The 14,925-nt window shown below is 46.3% G+C and overlaps 1 protein-coding gene across 4 annotated transcripts in view; it reads right to left on the bottom strand.

Annotated features, from left to right (window-relative positions):
• LOC105009666 (transcription elongation regulator 1-like protein) overlaps nucleotides 1-14,925 on the bottom strand; it is a 96,167-nt gene that overhangs the window by 53,034 nt on the left and 28,208 nt on the right. For all 4 annotated transcript variants that reach the window (XM_020047209.3, XM_020047210.3, XM_010869098.4 and 1 more), the window contains exon 5: nucleotides 10,392-10,601. In XM_020047209.3, the coding sequence (XP_019902768.2) occupies nucleotides 10,392-10,601 (210 nt within the window). The remainder of the gene's footprint in view (nucleotides 1-10,391; nucleotides 10,602-14,925) is intronic.

Consider the following 14,925-nt stretch of genomic DNA (forward strand, 5'->3'; position numbering starts at 1 on the left):
TGCGCCAAAGACCAGCATAAGAATGTCAAATGACGTTAGACATTTAAAGACAACCCGACCAAAGAAAATAACACTCTGTTAGGAGGTAAATGCAAGTGTATCTAACCAACGCCCACATCCCACTGGTTTCTACAGTAGCTGTGAGGATTAAGAATTAGACAAAGGCTGCTTCTCAAACCACACACTATTCCCTACGTAGTTCACTAGTTTCGACTGGAGCCCCATTGGCCCTGTTACAAGTGGTGGACTAGTTAGGGAAAAGGGTGCAGATTGGAATGAAAGCCCTCCATTGTTGTATCTAATAGTGCACATCTGTGCCAGCTATAATGGACAACTATAATGATCAAGTCAACTCTTTTTAAAAGTGATTTTCTAATTTACAATGCCACAGTGAAAACAGCGCAGTCCGTTTCACGCTCCGCAGATGTTGTAGGGGAAATGTAGCGCTCGTTAAGAAGTGTCGGACTTCCTGAGAAAAAAGTTAAAATGACCCCTGGACCCAAAAACTTATACAGATTCGCCACGAGTCGGAAAGTCGGAAGTGCGCACGTGTGTGTGTGTGTGTGTGTGTACCAGACGTTGCACTGTGTGTTTCGCAGGAACCTCAGCGCTGCAAACACGTGACAGTGCTGCGGACGTTTGAGCCACAATAGAGGGCAAATCAGGAGGAGGAATCACAGAACCATGTCCTCTTAGTTATCTCATTGTGTCTTGAAGGTACAGCATCATATTTCAAACAGCAAGTATATATATATATATATATATATATATATCTTTAAACAAATTTCCAAGCTGTAGTTTTTTTTATTAAATAAATCACAATTTTTATGGAGGGAGTGGAGTGACAGATGATTTATCTGATTGAGGTGAGGTGCACAAAAATGCTATATCCTTACATGAATACTTTCACAAGGTCATCTACCGGAGCTATCCTATATGAATCAGTGTCCGCGCTGACATCTTCTCTTCTACAATTCCAGAATGCTAACTGTACCCTTTTCCCAAATCCAGAGGGATCTCCTCGGAATCAGATACCATATCCCAGATTATATAGAGCATATTGCTCGGCCTTCAACTAACCTTTGAATTATTCACAGTATTTTAACGCTGAGAGTTTTAGGAGGAAAGTAAACTAGGAGTAAAGAAGACAAAGAAAGAACAGAAGAATGAAGATGACCCTAAGCTCACTTTCTTTGACTCACTGGCAAAGCCTCTGTCCCTTTCGTCCCTTCATCCGTATTTCCATCCATCACCATTCCTCACATCATTACTCCCTCTCTCCTACATGTGTCCTTTCTTCATCCCTCACTCTCTCAACTCCACTCCTTCGTCTATTTCTGTCTTTAAGAACTACGGAGCCTTGCAGTTTGACCACCTGCCATCAGTTTGATATTGGGGCTCAGTGTTTATTGGGTTCTACTAAAGGGTCAAGCTCCCAGGGCCAACAGGGCTGCCTACGGACAATAGGGTAGCGAAACAGCGATAGCAGCTGTGTACAAATGAGTGCAAATGCTCATCCACTCTATCAAGGCAATATTTAGAATGACAGCATTAGCCTAACGAGTTACCTACATGATTTATCTATTTCATACGTGACTTTTATTCACTGCTCACATCTGAAGAAGATGTTGCATTTTTAACGGAAAGGAAAATAATCAACGCCACAATCTGAAACAGAGTAAACGAGTAAGCTCGAAGGCACACGAAGCGGTTGTGAGAGCGTGACGGGGCTAATCCAATCCCAAGCATCCGTTCCTGATGGTGCTGAGGCTTTTTGAACTGCCCTTTTGCGGAACCCCAAGGCGCTGTCTGTACATCGTGCCCGTTGGCTGCAACGCAGACACAACTTGTTTTTCTCTCAAAAACTCTTATTATGAAAAATGAAACGACGTAGTTGAATTAAAGGGATGCGTTAACATGCAGGACACTACGCGTCTCCCTGCAGCGCTCTGAAATGTGTTGCGCATTCCCTCTGTCTCATCAAGACTGCGTTTGTGCTGATGCAGTGAATCACCAGAGTAATCTGATCCGTGGAATAAGCCTGTGAGACCGGGAGCTGATATCCTCAGAGACGACTAGCGCTGAAGTGAAACACAGCTTATTTTACCCATAAACATTATCATCCAGCTGCATGCCTGACTCCCCGACACACTGTCTGCGTCCCAATCGGCACCCTGTTGTGCACTACACAGCCTTGTGAGAAGAAGTGCGCCGCTTAGTAAACAGGTTGCGGATTAAGATCCTCTCGTCTGGATCGGAAAACAACACTATTCCAAACAGCAACAGTCATCCTGTTTCTCTTCCTGTTCCAAACAGTGGCCTGGACTGCAACTAGCCTGGTCCAGATCTCTTTCTGCTGTCTCGCCAAAATTTGTTCTGAGTCATTCCTGCCGGAGCAATGGACATAAGAGTTGGCAAGAAATCCCAAGCAAACCTGAGACCAAGTTGGACAAACAATGATGAGAAGAGTTGGCAAGGAGCTTATCAGGGAGCAGCCGCGGCTTAGCACTGAGGCTTTCTTTGTCAATTTGGCGGAATGGACATGTGGTTAAATACCTGTTTGTGATGGACTCTAGTTTTAAGGTCCAACTCCCTGTCTGGTCGTGTCCGCAGCCATAAAAACACCCAGAGTAACGATATGAATCTAATTACCCTGATACACAGCTTCTTGTCAAAAATGATGCACATATCTTGGACCACTATATGGGCTAACATTTGATATGGCGGTCACAATGAGGCAGTAACAGGGTTGCTGTCCATTCTGGCTCATCCAGCCCAAACCCAATTTTCATTTCTCAAACCTGAGTTTGGAAAGGTTTCTGTATTTAACCAAATAAAGATCTAAATTAAACCAAAAAGGATCTTCAAAGGGTTATTTTATGGGGACAGCCAAATAACCTTTTTTATAAGACTGTATAGTGGTTCTCAAACCCCTCCTCTGCAACTGTCAGATGTTTCACAATGTTGTTGTAGCCCTGAACTAGCGGATTTATCTATAACAACCGCTTTATGAATAGTTGACATTTCAGATCAGGTGTGCTGGAATAGTTCAAATCCATGGAAAGGCTGGCAGTCCCTGAGGAGAAGGTTGAAAACCCCAGCCCCAGTCCCCTAAGCAGGATTTAGAGAGTAATGTACTATTTGGAACGAAGGCATGGCATTTGAGGGCAGAAGGGGTTTAATCACCTGAAGCAACTCCCAGAGGTGACTCATTCCTGATACCATCTGGAATAATCTCAAAAGACTGTCTGTAGGGGTTACAAAGAGTCCCTAAATACAACTCGCTGAGGGAGATTCTGACACGACCTGCACAAAATGGTCTCCGAACAACATCAATGAAAGAGACTGCACCGAAAGAACGAATGTTTATCTTGGCTCTGAATCGCGCCCATTGGATGTCTGATATCATGTTTGCACAGAAGGTGTAGTAGCCTACAGTAGCTCTGCTGACAGAAGAGAAACACGAGGCTGGAGGCAATTAATACAGCCCACTGACACTAACTGTGTAACTGAAAAACCAATCCAAGTTACACCTTCACAGGGTAATTTATTCCACAGCAGTCCGAAGAGACCAGGTGTTGTACCGTTGGTGGAGGATGTTGCTTACAACGCCAGGGTTGTGGGTTCGACTACCGTAAGGGCTAATGTGAAGAAAGAATTAAACGACAGAAAGTAATGCGCTTCTGTTGAGTTATGCAATGTGCACCGCATATTTTCGCGTGATTCTTCACGGCCAGCCAACATGTAAGGCCGTGCAATCACTGGGGTTCATCAGTGCTTGTGACCAGGCTTCGGCATGCCTGGTTACTTTGAAAGCTTGGAATCCGGGCGCCTTGCCTCCAGGTGAAAACGAGTTTAATGGACAACTGACCTTTAGGACATGAGTGGGGGCGGCGGACATGAAAAAGTCACCAGTGTGTACGCTCTCTGAGAGTGAAGCTCGATTTTAATTTGACAGACAGACATTGGGAATAGCCTATCATTGCCTGTGAGGACAGTATATGTGTCTGAGAGGAGAGAATCCCCTAGGTCCCTCCAAATCCAACTATGTTTATCGATGTATATCAGGTGCTCTTCGTCAGGCCGCTTAATCAATAGTGGAGTATATTTCAACCAGATCCTTTTAAGTTCAGGGTTCATTAGCAACCTCACAGGAGGCCTGCTGGCGGAGTAATGAGGCCATTTCGCTGTATCAAAAGGCCTGAGTCACTGCCTAGCAACGAGTGCCGAAACAAACACCAGCTGACTGCATCTCTAAGACAGTCAGCCTGATAATACATCAGTGTCTTTGCATGCTTTCACTAAGTACTTACTGTATTCAAAGAAAAACCCATCAAGCCTACGACACTAAGTCCTGGACTTTGGCTGTTGTATCTGCGAGTCAGTGTGTGTCTTTGTATCTGCGAGTCAGTGTGTGTGTGCGGCTGTGCGCATCTGGGTCCACTTAAATTTCTTGTCACGGCGGCGGGAACATCTCGCGCTGGATGAAGTACTGTACATCCCGTTCCACCAGTGGTCAATAACCAATATCACCCCCACAGCAAAACAGCCCCTGGCTTTACAGAGCCACTACATCAACATCAGTCAAAACAAACTGGTTTTAATCAAGATCAATAGGGGTCTGTTCGGGTTTGGGAGGAGTCCCGGTCCGGGTTTGTGGGCCGGGGGTTGAATGGGCTGACCGTCACGGTGTCTGTGTGATCCAGACTGAGGAGTTCCTTCCGTGATGCCATCCCTGTCTTTGCAAATTCAATTTGACCGACAATGTTGCCCTTTCCATTGTTTGGCACACATTTATTCTAATCCTCTCCTCGAATCCCCTCAAGTCCAACCTCAAACAGCCGTCGTTTCAGGAAGAAAAGGAACAATGAAAGTTTTGGAAGTTAACTTCACAGTCACGGACATCAGCTGTGAAGCTAATATTCTAATAATATCAGCCCACTTTCTTCTCATAATGGGCAGCTTATCTATAACACGTTTGAGGAAGGCAAAGGTGAACAGTCCCCCCTTTTACTCCCTCGCCTCCTCCTCTCAGTCTGCTCGCCATCCGATTAGGGATTCATTTATCTCCCCTGTATTTCCTATCTACCTCTCATCTCCCACAGGAGCCCTTTTCTTTAATCATCACCAGTATTCTTGGCAAGGCCCTCCCTCCCTCCCTCACCACTCCACCCCCACCCTCCTCTCCCTCTTGTTTCCCTCCTGCTCCTTTGTCCTCCTGCTCTCCTCCACTTTCCTCTCCTCTCCTCCTATTTCCCTGTCTTCCTGCTCTCCTCCACTTTCCTCTCCTCCTATGTCCCTGTCCTCCTGCTCTCCTCCACTTTCCTCTCTTCTCCTCCTATTTCCCTGTCCTCCTGCTCTCCTCCGCTCTCACTTTGGTCTTCTTCCATCCTCCTCTCGATCTCTACCGCCAGCCCCTTTCCCTCCTCTCCTTCTCCCTTCCTGTCCGCTCGTCTCATACTCGTCTCCTCCCGCTCCACAGGGGTCCATGGGAGTTTGACGGAACCAGTTTCAGTTCAAGACAGGAAACAAACAGCAGCCCTGGTGAACGTACTTCCTTTTCAAAAGGTCAGCAATGTTTGGCTCCCAGTGGCGGAAGCTTTGAACTGCACTACGTCCCCTATCTTGTTCACTACGGGTCCTGGTCAATGGCAATGCACTACAAAGGGAATAGTGTGCCATTATGGATGCATGAAAACGATTAGGCCAGTTGGACCAGATGGAGGAGATGGAAGCTCACTCTATTCATCAGCATTGGTCTTGTCCTCCAGACGCCACACCTCTTTTCCCAACCACACACTTCTCCCACCTACATGTATGGGCTGTTGTTCGAACCCATTTTTCACAGGTAACCTAATGTTAGGGATGACCCAATCCATATTAATACTATTATTTGCAAATACCATCGATTAAGTATTTAATTATTGCATTTATTTAGTTAATTTTTCAGTACTTTCCATACAAAAAATATTTTTTTTATTTTTACAATAACAGGATCCGTGTTAGTTATGTTATATATATATTTTGTATCCAAAAATTAAAAATAATATCGGTTAGCGTTGATTCAGTAAATTATATTCATTGTATTTGTAGGTCTTTTTTTTTTGTTGAACACACAAAAAAAAGAAACTAGGTCGAGACGCAAGAAATGTGAGAACTTCATTACATACAAACACTTTACATGCAGAAAAAAAGACAATCAACAACAATGACCAAATATAATTATATATAAAGCACACAGATCACATGAGAGCAGGAGGACACGGATTTGGGTAGCTCCGATACATTAGCTGCTGTGCAATATTGAACCTAGGACTGCAATTTGCAGAATAAAACAGTGTTCTTCAGACAGGTCTAGTAGCTAGTAGCCTAGCTAACGGGGTAACAGGCAGATATCATTACATGCATTAAATGCTTGTCCGGCTACCAGTGGCTGGAGAACTGCTCCTGAGCGAGGATGTCATAATGATGACTGATTTTAATGATATAATAAATTCATATAATAAAAACATCTTTGAAACATTTTATTAAAGGCTGGTGAATCAAACATGGTTAATACGTCTTATTCACCCGAGTGATGGTCAGACACCACCATTAAGGAGCTCTTATTAACAGTTGTCATCCGTGTTTCTGCCTTATCCAACATACTGTCAGTGGCAAGAAAGGTCATGGCTGTGTGAGGAGAGACAGGTGGTCAAGGAGGAGAGAAAGGTGGTCATGGAGGAGAGACAGGTGGTCATGGAAGAGAGATAGGTGGCCATGGAGGAGAGAAAGCTAGTCTGGGAGGAGAGACAGGTGGTCAGAGAGGAGAGACAGGTGGTCAAGCAGGAGAGACAGGTGGTCAAGGAGGAGAGACAGGTGGTCAGGGAGGAGAGAACGTTAGTCTGGGAGGAGAGACAGGTGGTCAAGCAGGAGAGACAGGTGGTCAAGGAGGAGAGACAGGTGGTCAGGAAGGAGAGAAAGTTAGTCCGTGAGGAGAGACAGGTGGTCAGAAAGGAGAGACAGGTGGTCAGAGAGGAGAGACAGGTGGTAAGGGAGGAGAGACGGGGTCAGGGAGGAGAGACAGGTGGTCAGAGAGGAGAGACAGGTGGTAAGGGAGGAGAGACAGGGGGTCAGGGAGGAGAGACAGGTGGTCAGGGAGGAGAGACAGGTGGTCAGGGAGGAGAGACAGGTGATAAGGGAGGAGAGACAGGGGGTCAGGGAGGAGAGACAGGTGGTCAGGGAGGAGAGAAAGTTAGTCCGTGAGGAGAGACAGGTGGTCAGAAAGGAGAGACAGGTGGTCAAGCAGGAGAGACAGGTGGTCAAGGAGGAGAGACAGGTGGTCAAGCAGGAGAGAACGTTAGTCTGGGAGGAGAGACAGATGGACAGAGAGGAGAAACAGGTGGGGAAGACACCCTAATACATGCAACTATAGCAAGGTGCTGTCAGCATCATAAAGGATTTAATCGACAGAAAACTGCATGAGGCAGTGTGTGCAAAACTGAAAAGAAGTGTTTGGCTGGAAACACAATAAACCCCACAAGTGATATTATTTAATTCAGTTAACTGCTTTAGAACACTAACTTTCTAAAGGGGAAAAAACTATCCCGAAAGCTATGATCATTTACTCATAATCAATCCTGACCTGAAGAAGCATTTACCACTCAGAATCAATCTGTGAAATAATGACAATAAAAACCAACCAGCAGTTCGAAGACTTAACAGAAAAAAACATCATCCAAGATCTGTCCATTAACATCCAGTGTACACTGTTTATTCTACGAGGCTGTCATTATCAATATAAGCGATTGAACTGAAAATCAGCGTTACATTATTTTCACTAGTCAGCTAGGCTGTGAATATACAGTACTGTGCAAAAGTCTTAGGCTCCTCACAGTTCATCTAAGCCATTCATTTGTGTTTTAATAAAAAAAAATATACAATACATAAATAATTGTGTGTAATAGATAAATACATGAATATAATATATACTATTATTATAATATTTGTTTTTACAAATAACCCAAATAAACGACTTTAGTTGGACTTTCAGGTACCTAAGACTTCTGCACAGTGCTGTATGAGGCCACAGTGAGAAGGGATTGCAATGCAATCGATATTTCATCATTCCAAGTGTTCTAAATGGCAAACTCGTTCCCAATTTAGGCCACTCGCTTTGAATGAAGGCTCCGGATAAAAGGAGGGAACCCCTTTGTCTTGTTTGATGTAACGAATGCAATGAGGACCCAAGAAAAAGCAGACTTACATTAGATCTCCGTCTACAATCAGAATAGAAGACAGCGTTAAACACACACAGCAGTGGGCCCCGAGGAGCACGGAAACACCATGTACCAAAGAAATCATCCAATCTCAGATAAGTACATGGGTTTCAGGGAGCAAGATTAGCAATTATTTCACAAACTGACCCAAAGTTCCCATCGTGGTGAAAGCAGAACCACCTTGTTCCGTGTCCCAAATGGCTCCCTAGTCCCTACATCCGAGTGCAGCCCTTGACCAGGGACCATTAGATCACAATGAGTGCACCATATACGGAATAGGGAGCGGTTTGGTATGCAGGCCTACAGAAGACTGTGGTACTCGATCCTCGCAGGCAAGGCGGTGTGTGTGTGTGTGTGTGCATTAGGTGTGTGTGTCGGCATGGTGTGAATGTGTATGTGTGTGCAGAAGGTGTGCGTGTCTGCATGCTGTGTGTGTGTGTGTGTGTTACTCTTCTCTCCATCCTCCCTTGCTTCCCAGCTTGCCGCCAGATACCACACCTCTTTCATGTTAACATGAAGAGAGCAGGCAATCCACATCCCAGAAGTTACACCCTGGAGGGAATTAGCACTATCAGCCAGGGGGGGGGGGGCAGGGAGGGGGACCAGGAGGGGGGGGTGGGGAAGAGGACAGGAGGGGAGTGGGGGAAAAGGACAGGAGGGGGGGGGGGGTGGGGAAGAGGACAGGAGGGGAGTGGGGAAAGAGGACAGGAGGGGAGTGGGGGAAAAGGACAGGAGGGGGGGGGGGTGGGGAAGAGGACAGGAGGGGAGTGGGGAAAGAGGACAGGAGGGGAGTGGGGGAAAAGGACAGGAGGGGGGGGGGCAGGAGGGGGGGGATAGAGAGAGGAGAGAGGAGAGTGGAGAGGGAAAAGAGAGAGAGAGCGAGAGACGGCGAGAACAGAGACATAGTGAGCTGTAGGTCTCTCCAAGTAATGACCTACAGTACCAGACTCAATGTGTTTCCTGATTTCAATGATTACATGTTGACCCTTGATTTAAACATGCCCACTTCGCCAACGTGAAATTCTCTTTCCTCATTATTAACGAGGACCTACCAGGGTCAGGTGAAGAGAGGGAGGACAGTGGTAGAGCACAATGAACCACAGTGCCCCTTTAAAAGAAATGCTTGTAGTTTTAGTTTTGTGGACAGACATTTTGTAAAGTCTAAAAAAACGTCAGCTGTTTATTTTTCAATATTAGCATAATGCCAAATATTTGGAATTACAATTAGGACATGACAATCTCAGTGGAGATCCTGACGGCAACGTGCCAAACAAACACTGCAATTTGTCCAGTGTCCACAGACTGAAACAGAACTGACAGCAGATAGATAGCCCAAAATATAACTGACTGCAGACACAGACCCTAAAACATAACTGACTGCAGATACAGACCCTAATACATAACTGACTGCAGACACAGACCCTAAAACCTAACTGACTGCAAACACAGACCCTAAAACATAACTGACTGCAGACACAGACACAGACCCTAAAACATAACTGACCAACACTGACATAACTGACTGCAGACACAGACCCTAAAACATAACTGACTGCAGATACAGACCCTAAAACATAACTGACTGCAGATACAGACCCTAAAACATAACTGACTGCAGACACAGACCCCAAAACATAACTGACTGCAGATACAGACCCTAAATCATAACTGACTGCAAACACAGACCCTAAAACATAACTGACAACAGACCTGACACACAACCAGCGGGGACACAACACTGACAACAGACCTGACACACAACCAGCGGGGACACAACACTGACAACAGACCTGACACACAACCAGCGGGGACACAACCCTGACAACAGACCTGACACACAACCAGCAGGGACACAACACTGACAACAGACCTGACACACAACCAGCGGGGACACAACACTGACAACAGACCTGACACACAACCAGCGGGGACACAACACTGACAACAGACCTGACACACAACCAGCGGGGACACAACACTGACAACAGACCTGACACACAACCAGTGCTGAACCCAAATAAAGCCCCAGTCTGTGCATTACCTTTTACACAGGCCTGGTGCTCCAAGTACCACACCAAATGAGAAGAATGGGTCTGGTTCTAAAGGGGAATTACAGAGTGAGTTATTACGCACCTGGGCCTGGTGGAGTCAGGTGGAACGGAATCTTGATAGGTGACAACTGGAAGAGGTGGAGGGGATGGATGAAAGGAGCGGAAGAAGAGGAAGACGAGGAGGGTGAAGGCCCCTGGAGTCCGGCAGGATCTGACTCCATGGCCATCATAGCAGCTGCTGCCAGAGCAATTCTCTTGTTGCTGCCCACTCTCTTTATGGCCACTGGACAACCTAGACAGAGACAGAGAGGGAGAGAGAAATAGATGGATAGGAACAGAGACAGAGAGCACAGATAATTACTAATTGGCCCATTATCTACCTCATCACTCTCACTCTCTCTCTCTCTCTCTCTCTCTCTCTATTCCCACCATCAAATGGAGAGATATTGAGTCACATAACGCTGAGTGTTTGACCTTTGGGTGGAACAGCACAAGTTCCAAAGGAAACCCCATCTTGATACGTTACAGCAGCTGAGATCCAACGTCTCTGGGTGTTTCAGGTGTGGCGCGGGGGTCTGTCTGCTGTCTGTAGATAATGGCCTGTGTTGCCGTTTTAATTGCAACATGATTTAAATGACGTTAGCGTTCAGTGAGACACCACAGAAGTGGAACCGGAACGTTCCCCAACCCCCAGTAATGTCTTCCAGGGGAAACATGAGGGCCTCTGCCTAGTAAAGCCTTTCCTTTGGCTCGCTGGGGCACTGTGGATGCAGCTGGGCGACGGCTACAATATGGCACGACAATTCTCATATCCTTATTGGATTTTTTTAAACACAAGAAAGTACATCCACTCAATAATGTTATGTGTGATTTGTTGCATTTTTAGCTCCAAAAGTGTTTTTCTTTTCATTTTTACAGCTTAAGGCTTGGTTATTAGCTTAAGGTTAAAACCAACCAGTGCTTAACCCAGTCCTCAACCTCGTCCTCAACTTTTCCTCCATCCAATCCTCAACCCTGTCCTCAACTCTGTCCTCCATCCAATCCTCAACCCTGTCCTCAACTCTGTCCTCAATCCAATCCTCAACACTGTCCTCAGCTCTGTCCTCAACTCTGTCCTCCATCCAATCCTCAACCCTGTCCTCAACTGTCCTCAACCCTGTCCTCAACTCTGTCCTCCATCCAGACCTCAACCCTGTCCTCAACTCTGTCCTCCATCCAATCCTCAACCCTGTCCTCAACTCTGTCCTCCATCCAATCCTCAACCCTGTCCTCAACTGTCCCCAACCCTGTCCTCAACTCTGTCCCCCATCCAATCCTCAACCCTGTCCTCAGCTCTGTCCCCCATCCAATCCTCAACCCTGTCCTCAGCTCTGTCCTCCATCCAATCCTCAGCTCTGTCCTCAGCTCTGTCCTCCATCCAATCCTCAACTCTGTCCTTAACCCTGTCCTCAACCATATCCTCAGCCTATCCTCAACCTGAACAAAACATTCTGGATTGCTGCAAGCCCACTACAACATAACAGGCACTTGCACGTCCTAGTGTATGGCTGTGAAGGAAATAGAAGCACCCAAGAGACCATTATTTCACCATTTCAAACCAGCCTTATTAGCTCATATTTGCCAAGTTTGGCCTGGGGCAGGAGGATCCAGTGTTGTTTCAGGTTGTGCTACCAACACAGCAATAGGACATTTTATTTTGTGCGCTGACTTGGTATATTCATATAGTCAGTCATGGGAATAGTCCGTGGTTACTTGGCTGGATATTACGAAAAAGAGCCAACAGACAGGAATATGATATTAAAATGTGATATTTCAGCTACGGACTACGTCTCAAACACCATTCTCTTTCATAGGAAGCGCACTACTTTAGACCAGGGCACATCCAGTAGGACTTCAGCTCAAAACAGTGCGTGGTGTCGGGCACGGTTTGGGACGACGCCTTGGATAAATCATCGGGGTTCTGCCAGGATATTAAAAGGCATTAGAGCATATAGTCAACAAGGTATTATGAAACAGCCCCGGCCTGCGTCCCAATCAGTGCCCTATAACTCGAAGTGCATTACCGCCAAGAGCCCTCTGTGGGATTTCAGGCAATAGGGTGTGGTTTTGGACACGGCCACAGCTGTTAAGCTCCGTCTTACTGAACGAGTCCTGCACTGTCCTGTTTAATTTAGACGTCTGCTTACCCTGGGGTTTTAATCTCCCATGGAGTCACGCTGCAGGGCCCTCCCAAACGGCAGGCTATCCCCAGCAGGAACCGGTCAAATGTAGGGTACAAAATAGGAAACCTGGTTGGTATTAGAGACGCATCCATGGTGTATCAGATAGCAGCTAACAGCCCACTGAAGCATTCAACTGGACCCATGGGGGAAGAAAGATTATCAACCCAACACATATGGAATCTGTGCCACAAAGAAAGGTTGTCACATCCAACAGAAGCATATTTCTCCTTCATTTTCTTTCGTCTTTCTGTCTCTCTCTCTCTCTCTCACCCCCCCCTCCATATTCTTTCTCTCTCTCCCTCTCTCTCTCTCTCTCTCTCTCTCTCAACTACCTTGTAATTCCAGTCAGTTGCATTTACATGTCACACGTTAAACAAACATTCACATCAAACGCTAAATCTTTTTTTATTTGAAAAACAGATAAGGCTAACCTGGCTTTCGAACCCAGGAGAACCCCGTGACGTGCCTCATTTAAAATCCACCATTAGGTCTCCTAAAACATTCACGGCCACAGGCCAAATGTCGCCTGCGGCGCCACGGTAAGTGCTCCTCTCGCTCGCATTAAATTACGTTCAATGGAAAAACATTTTGGTGAAAGCGCACAGCGGCTTTAGGCCTCATCTGATACCCCCGCGCGTCGCAACGCAACGCAGAGGCACAAGATTTGCTGGCCCCGGGAAATGTGTGTGTGAGAGAGAGGAACGGCACCACGATACGACGCCACGCTGGCTCTCTCAATGCCACGCTCCTCCCACTCAAACGTAGGAGTCATCACATTCATTATCTTCCTGGCTGCTTGCTTCCCGGGCAGCGGTGGAGCCACGGAGACAGACCCTGGCTGGCTCTCGGTTAAAGAGATAAGGCCCGAGGACACCTTTAAAACAATCATGCAAGTGTTTCCTGCGAGTCAACCGATCAGTGCGCCTCTAAAACGACTAGCACTTTATCTAATCGCTCTGAGAGGGAAGATCTAAGGCAGTGGTAGGCACGCGAGTGAGGAAGGAAACCTTCTCCCCAATAAGGCCACCGGGGAAATCTACCAAAGGAATAATTCCACTGAAAACAGAGCAGAGCACCAGGCAGAAAGACTGCAGAGCTGGAGAAGAAAACAACAAAAAAAGACTGTCCCCCATTAGAGGTTGGGGAGGGGAAGGGACTCCAGTAACCATTAAAGGCACTAAACCGTTGACAAATTAAAACAGCACAACCCTCCGTGACATATTGAACAGCTGATGCTAGACTGGATGAATAAACAATGTGACAACGACTACTGTTTTGGGGGACGACGCCTTTGAAGACTTTTTGTCTCTCCGATTCGGGCTCATTGAATTATACATGACAGGGATTTATTCTAACACCAGGATGAATTCCTATTACTAATAAAAGGTAACATCTTCAAAGGCACGTCTTTAACATAGAGGTTCCAAATGTGAAGTCTGCCTCCTCATTGTTTGAACTTGTTTTCTACTTGACTCCCAAGCCAACACATCTCTCCCTCTCTCTTTCAGAAGTGCCACAGAAGATCATCCAGGTCGCGGGGGGGGGGGTGGGGGGCTAGAAAAGCCTGTATCTGAATATCTCAACTCACTACCTCTGAATAGCTGCCAAGAAACACAAGAGGCATTTCAAACTGACATAATCACACGCAGCTAGAGTTTCTGTGAAGAAAGTTCCGCGTTAGGAAATGAGAGCACATCAATAGGAAATGGAAGTGTACAGATATATCTACAGAACACAGATATTACAGAAAGGAGATCAGAATCTCAGCGGATAGCGACTGGAGGAAAGTATTACGGTGCCGCCCAACAGACTGAGGACCAATCGCATTTTTGTTGTCAAGCTGCATTATGGTTGCCAAGCCAACCGTAACGAAATACCTTGCAGAAAAACAGGGAATAAGTTGAAAATCGGCGCACGTTCTCAATAAGTCTGCGATGTGGCGATTTCAAAATGCTAAGACATGGCAAGTTTTTGAGCCAGCACCCAACTGGCTCCCATTCACTCCTTTAAGTACTTAACCTGTTGTCCCAGAATTTCCCAGAAAGCACTGCATGGCCCTTTGACAGAGCAGGGGTCACACAACCAACAGTTGTTAATACGATTCCACCAAAGGTTCCACCTGTCTAGAATCAGAACAAGGTGGCGCTCCCTACCGTGAAGGAACTCTGTGGAGCTGTCCATCGTCATGTGGCGAAACAGGACAACTGAGCTGAGCAAATAACATGGCGCCATTCCATTGTCGGCTGGCGCCGAATCTAGCTACCTCATGGAGATTTGCGTCGTGCCGTAGGGCTGTGACAACACCTTAGAGCTGTCCAGTGTATAGTGTTACTGAAAAAACAGCATGTGGCTGCGGTGTAGTTGGTTCTGTATGAAAGTACACTTCATTTCATT

This window comes from Esox lucius, chromosome 6 (genome assembly GCF_011004845.1).
Source record: "Esox lucius isolate fEsoLuc1 chromosome 6, fEsoLuc1.pri, whole genome shotgun sequence".
NCBI lineage: Eukaryota > Metazoa > Chordata > Actinopteri > Esociformes > Esocidae > Esox > Esox lucius.